General features: G+C 36.3%; 1 protein-coding gene across 3 annotated transcripts in view; it reads right to left on the reverse strand.

Annotated features, from left to right (window-relative positions):
• The window catches only part of LOC107679776 (UPF0317 protein C14orf159 homolog, mitochondrial-like), an 11,616-nt gene that overhangs the window by 4,482 nt on the left and 1,370 nt on the right, over positions 1-5,764 (reverse strand). For 2 of the 3 annotated variants that reach the window (XM_016475417.1, XM_016475419.1), the window contains exons 2-8: positions 5,530-5,628; positions 4,456-4,609; positions 3,676-3,874; positions 3,344-3,494; positions 2,101-2,223; positions 1,684-1,887; positions 151-411 (exon numbers count right to left, since the gene is read on the reverse strand). In XM_016475417.1, coding sequence (XP_016330903.1) covers positions 151-411; positions 1,684-1,887; positions 2,101-2,223; positions 3,344-3,494; positions 3,676-3,874; positions 4,456-4,609; positions 5,530-5,628 — 1,191 coding nt within the window. The remainder of the gene's footprint in view (positions 1-150; positions 412-1,683; positions 1,888-2,100; positions 2,224-3,343; positions 3,495-3,675; positions 3,875-4,455; positions 4,610-5,529; positions 5,629-5,764) is intronic. The other variant, XM_016475418.1, reaches the window with a different exon arrangement.

The following is a 5,764-nucleotide window of genomic DNA, read 5'->3' on the forward strand; positions in this document are numbered from 1 at the left end:
ATTCAGAAAACATGGTACAGTAAGACCCTGTCCTAACCAGACATGACAAGTCTACCCCCTAAAATGTTAATTTGCATGTCGCTTTATCACGTCTGGCTAGCACAACCAAAGAATATCTCAAAAACACTAAATCAGCAATGATGGGGGCACCTTTCTTTACAGCATCCCGCATGATGTGCTGATTCATCTCCAAAGCGCGCCCATCCGTCACGATGACCACCTCTTTGCGGAGTGCTTGAAGCATAGCTGCCATGGCGATGGCCCCGGGTGGGCCATCAGTCTCTTCAGGGGGGTTGTGCATGTAGTGTGTGGGGAAACCAGTGGTGATGAGAACAGAGGAGGAATGGGACAGTGAGAGACAGGCCTTTAGGAGCTCATCCTGCAAGAACAGGGCCCGGATACCTCTTGAACCTGCACACAAACCACAGAGTTACTGATGTCAAGGCATGATGAAATGGAACTAGCAACAGATCTTTTCTTCAGTATTGTAACATGTGAGTGTAATGCATTATTGAAAAAGAAAAGAAAATCAATGTAGGATGGGGACTTGGGTTCTATGCATCGGTTGTTGAGATGCGGGCATTGCACTCAAAAGTGGAGATTGGAGAAATCCTGCACTAGAGAGTCTTTTGTTTTCACTGGAAGGTGCAATTATGGCATTTTGTTTAAACATCACAGTAAAACAAAATAAAAAAAAAACTTCACAATGGCAGACAGTGATACCAAAAAAGAATTTGTACACTTGGGCCACACTTAAAAATGCATAAATGTCAACAATGGTGCAATCAATAGCACAACTACTAAAACAAAAATGACTACGTTGTCGTGGACGTACACGAACACCTAGTGGTGTGGATGTAGCATTACACAAATATCTTGAGTTTACAATGCCAATGTAGAAATTAACGTTTCCAGGATATTATTTGGAAGTGGCTTTTATGGTATCTAGTAAATATTGTGTCACCAATAAGATTTGAGATGGTTTCTTTTAAAATGTATCCCAGGCCATATACAGATTTAAAAAAAAGATTGATGATGAGAGTATTATTTATTTTTCTGGTGTAATTTTAAGGTTTTATTAAGGGAGATTTCTGGAGCTGACATTATTTTGGAAAATAAAAATATCTTATTTTTTATGACAAACCTTTAGAAAAAAAATATTTGTTTTATTCTTAATTCATTCATTATTTTATATCATTATCTTGAAAACTATTGTAAAGACTTGAACTTTTATCCAGAACCTTTTTTCAGACTTTTGTATTTGGTTTGGAATTAATTATGTTTTTTTAAATGTATTTTGTTTTCTATTTAATAAAAATGAAAAAAAATATATATATTACTGTTAATATTGTCATTGTTGTTATAACACACACACACATACATATATATGCATATATATTATACTTTGCATTTGTTTTGTCAGTTGTCACTAGATAAAGCATTTTAAAAAGAAATGCACTTTCTGCAGTCAGCCACAATTAAGATAAAATGTCCAATAACAGCTGTTCATGTGATCTCAACATGTTTTTCCTCAAAAAGCAACCCACTCAATACAAAATATATTCCATTTTATTTTATTTTATTTTATTTTATATATAAACATATTTTAAGTGTGTCTATGCGTTTAAATACTTTTATTTTGAGGTGGTGGTGGTGGGGGGGCAGAATTGTGCTGCTTCATACCTGGGTCTTCAACAACAAGCTCCTCAATTGCTCGAATTTGTTGAACAGCTCTTTTGCTAGCGATACTATAATGCTGAGGATTCTGGGAAATGCAGAAACTCAAATGGCATTGTGCTGGCTCAAGAGTGAGGGGAGAAATAGTTTCTGCCTTTTGATCGGTGATGAACATACAGCCAGGAGAGTGTGTGAATGCCAGAGCGGGCTCTGCAACATTAAAAAGCAAAAGGTCAACATGCAGTTCTTCTCCTACACACGGCATAAAAATGATCTGTGTATGCCGCAAAAAATGACATTAAAGAAACAAAACTTCAAGTGTACTGAAAACCCAGTGACATTTAATCTTAAAGGTGAAGTGTGTCATTTCTACTCCACTAGCAGCACCAAACAGTGCAACTACAGTTTTTGGAGAAACCTTACTGCAGCTCTGTACAGCTTCAACACCAGTGACCCCACAGGCCCAGAACACAGGCACGTCACCGGGACACTGCTTCACTGGGTCCCCATAGTCTGGTTGTGACAAGTCCTGGATACCCAGCAGCTCTGCAAGAGAATTAAGGGTGCTTACGAGATGTTTAAAGAGGAGTTAATTTTTCCACCTCAAAGCCCCTGAAATGTTAACAGTTGGAGTATGTTTAGACATGTTTTGATCAGACACACGCAGTTAAGTATTACAGATGGGCTCTTAGGAGCAAATTCCACCATTAGTCATATCCTCCATGAACCTGCTTGGTATTTACAATGGTCCCAAAAAGTATTTGGACACTTACAGTATTTTGGGCAGAAGCAATGGTTTAAAGTTAAAATGCCTTAATGATGGATGTTTCTTACAAACACACAGCTGTTCAATTCACAAGACATCAAGTAATGCAGTCGAGAGGATTATTGTAATGTTTTTATCAGCTGTTTGGACTCTCATTCTGACGGCACCCATTCACTGCAGAGGATCCATTGGTGAGCAAGTGATGTAATGGTAAATTTCTCCAAATCTGTTCTGATACGGAAACAAACTCATCTACATATTAGATGGTCTGAGGGTGAGTACATTTTCAGCAAATTTTCATTTTTGGGTGAACTATTCCTTTAAATAAAATAAAAAATAAAAATAAAATAAAATATAGATGAAAAACTTAAACTTATTTTATTCCAGTTAGTTCCCAAGGAAATGTTTATAATTTTAAGTACTATAATTACATAAGTAATATAAGTACTGAAACTTAAACTAAAATGAAAACTGAAAGTAGAAAAATAAATGTTAATTCAAAATATAATAGCACTATAATAGCATATAAACAATACAAAAATACAGCTAATCAAATCAAGTGCAATTTATTAAGAAAAATATAGCACAAACATTTTTCCAGCAAAAAGTTTTTTTTAAAGCACTTATTTATTTAAACGGCTAAAACAATAGATATACTATTAAAAATAGATAAACTGAATAACTGTTAATTTGAGGGGAACTGACAAAATTATCTATTGAAAATCACCTTAAAGGGGTCATATGATGCGATTTCAAGTTTTCCTTTCTCTTTGGAGTGTTACAAGCTGTTCGTGAATAGATGATCTTTAAAAAAGCATCATATGACCCCTTTAAGATCATTCAAAGTTGTATATGATTAGTGAGAAATTATTATTTTCTTTTTTATAAATATGTACATACTAGGGTCTCCAATATGGACAGGGCCTCCATGTGCCAGTGGGATCCCGTGTGTGCTTTGAGCCGCATTGTCCAGCTTGTCTTCTGGTACAGGTCTCATGCTCACCACCATCGGACAGTGAAACTGACCTGCTCTAATACAAGCTACCGAGGTCTGCAAACACAAAGCAAAACAAAACAAAAACAGGCATAAGCACTCTGACCTAAAGGATTTTTCCTTCTGGTCATTTTTTCAATTTCAAAACAGGGAAAACATCTGACACAAGCAAAATCAAGTAATACGCTGTAGGCGCTACTGCACACGGATGTAATCCAGGCCCGAGGTGTTTACTGACCTTGTACATGCTGACATTTTTACCCTGTTCCACATTTCTCACTGGAACCCCAGCGGCCTTCAAGGCTGATTCAAAACCAAAACTACAGCCAAGGTAGAATGTAACCATGTCCTGAAGTTGAGGAGTGTAAGAGGATAAACTAGCGACCTTCTTCATCAGCACACCGTTCTCAAACACACAGTACCCTGGACAGTCCTCCCTGAGAGAAAGACAGGACAATGCACAAGTTAAATAAAATCATTTTTGAAGAATGTTGGTAACCAAACAGTTGACAGTAGCTATTGACTTTGGAAGTCTACGGTCAACTGTTTGGTTACAAACATTCTTCAAAATATCTTCTTTTGTGTTTAACAAAAAGAAACTCATACAGGTTTGGAACAATATAAAGGGAAATAAATGATGATGGAATTTTTATTTTTGGGTGAACTATCCCTTCAAGGGTTGTCCAGCCCTTTTTTGCCCTAGTCTATCTCTGGGTGTAATTATTAAATGGCAAGATGGCATCAGAACACTTTATAGTCAAAAAAATTAATCTTTTACAGCTGTCTGTGACTAAAGATAATCTGTAAAGGAACAGCCTCCTATTAAACAGGATTTGTTTTTATTTTCCCACCACTTATTTACTCAGTGGTTGGTGAATAAAATATAAAATAAAATAAAATAAAATAATAAAATATAAAATAAAATAAAATAAAATAAAATAAAATAAAATAAAATAAAAAGGAATAAAAAGGAGAAGGGACTTCATTTCTGTTAGTGAACACTTTGGTGTGAAGATACCTGATGTCAGATCCTGTGGCGAGGGGGCCACAGCTCCATTCTCCACATTTGCTCCTGTACAGCAGCGGTAGGGGGCTACTGTTAGCTCTGCAAAACGCCTCAAAGTCATCAGCAAGATCCTTGTGCAAGATCACCACATTAGCCTGTTGATATCCTGTCAGTAAACACAGTAATACTGTCTGTGAGATCTTGCAGCTGTCTTCATGCTTGCAGACTTAAATAAAATCTTTAAAAATGTTTTGCAGATTAAGGATTTACAATTTGGTATGTAAATAATGTCCTAAATGATATCGAAAATTTGGATCCAATCCTAGTCCCATAAAAAGATCCTACTGGAACAACGAACTAAAGTTTCAGCTTTCAGTTTATACAGTGCAGTTATATTTGACACTTTCATGACTCATGTTTTATTTATTTTAGAGTTGGTTCAAAATTGCATTAGAAATATTAGCATTCCTTTAGGGTTTTTGGAGAGAGCAATCCAGCTTAGATGCCAAAGTCTCAAAAGAGTGAAGGTTCACAGTGTCATAATGCAGTAGTCACATGTTATTTCTGAGGCTGGGCACTATATGCAGAAAGTTCTGACACAAATGATTTAAATGATTAATTTCTTCTACTTTGTTTACAGAAAGCGAATACTGTAAATTCACTCAATGCATTCACTGATCAATATACTGCATAATTAGAATTCTCAATTTGAAAGTTAACAAAACATGAATCCACCAGTATAAATCATATTCTTCTGTCAAGTTGGAATGTGCTTGGCTCAAGCAAAAATAAAATCATAACATCAACACAAGATTTACAGTGTATTTACTAATCATAATTTCACCCTTCATACCTGCAGCGATACCAGAGGTGTTCTTAATATCCCGACTCTGCAGCCGAATAATGCTCCGCAGAGCACTGGGAGACAGACTCTCTGACTGCCACATGCTAAATCCTGTGCTTTATGACAGCCTGACACTTTAAAGTCCAGCTGGTTAATGATTTTAAGCTGATGTAACCCACTGCTGTAAATGTTAATGCATAATGGTGCATAGTAACTAAAACCAAACCATTTGTAAATCATACCTGGCTTCATCTTTGCTCGGGTGCTGTACTTCAGGCCTTTCAGTCGAACAGCACGACAGAGAAAATTTGTCGCACATTTCAACAGCCCTGCAGGAAAAACTGTCACAGGTTACTGATCTGGAAATATCAGAAAGACTGAAAAACTGATTTCAAGGCCAAGAACAGCCATATGTTTGTATGCGCATGTGTATATATATATATATATATATATATAGAGAGAGAGAGAGAGAGAGAG

Source organism: Sinocyclocheilus anshuiensis, unplaced genomic scaffold (assembly GCF_001515605.1).
Source record: "Sinocyclocheilus anshuiensis isolate Anshui unplaced genomic scaffold, SAMN03320099.WGS_v1.1 scaffold676, whole genome shotgun sequence".
NCBI classification, from domain to species: domain Eukaryota; kingdom Metazoa; phylum Chordata; class Actinopteri; order Cypriniformes; family Cyprinidae; genus Sinocyclocheilus; species Sinocyclocheilus anshuiensis.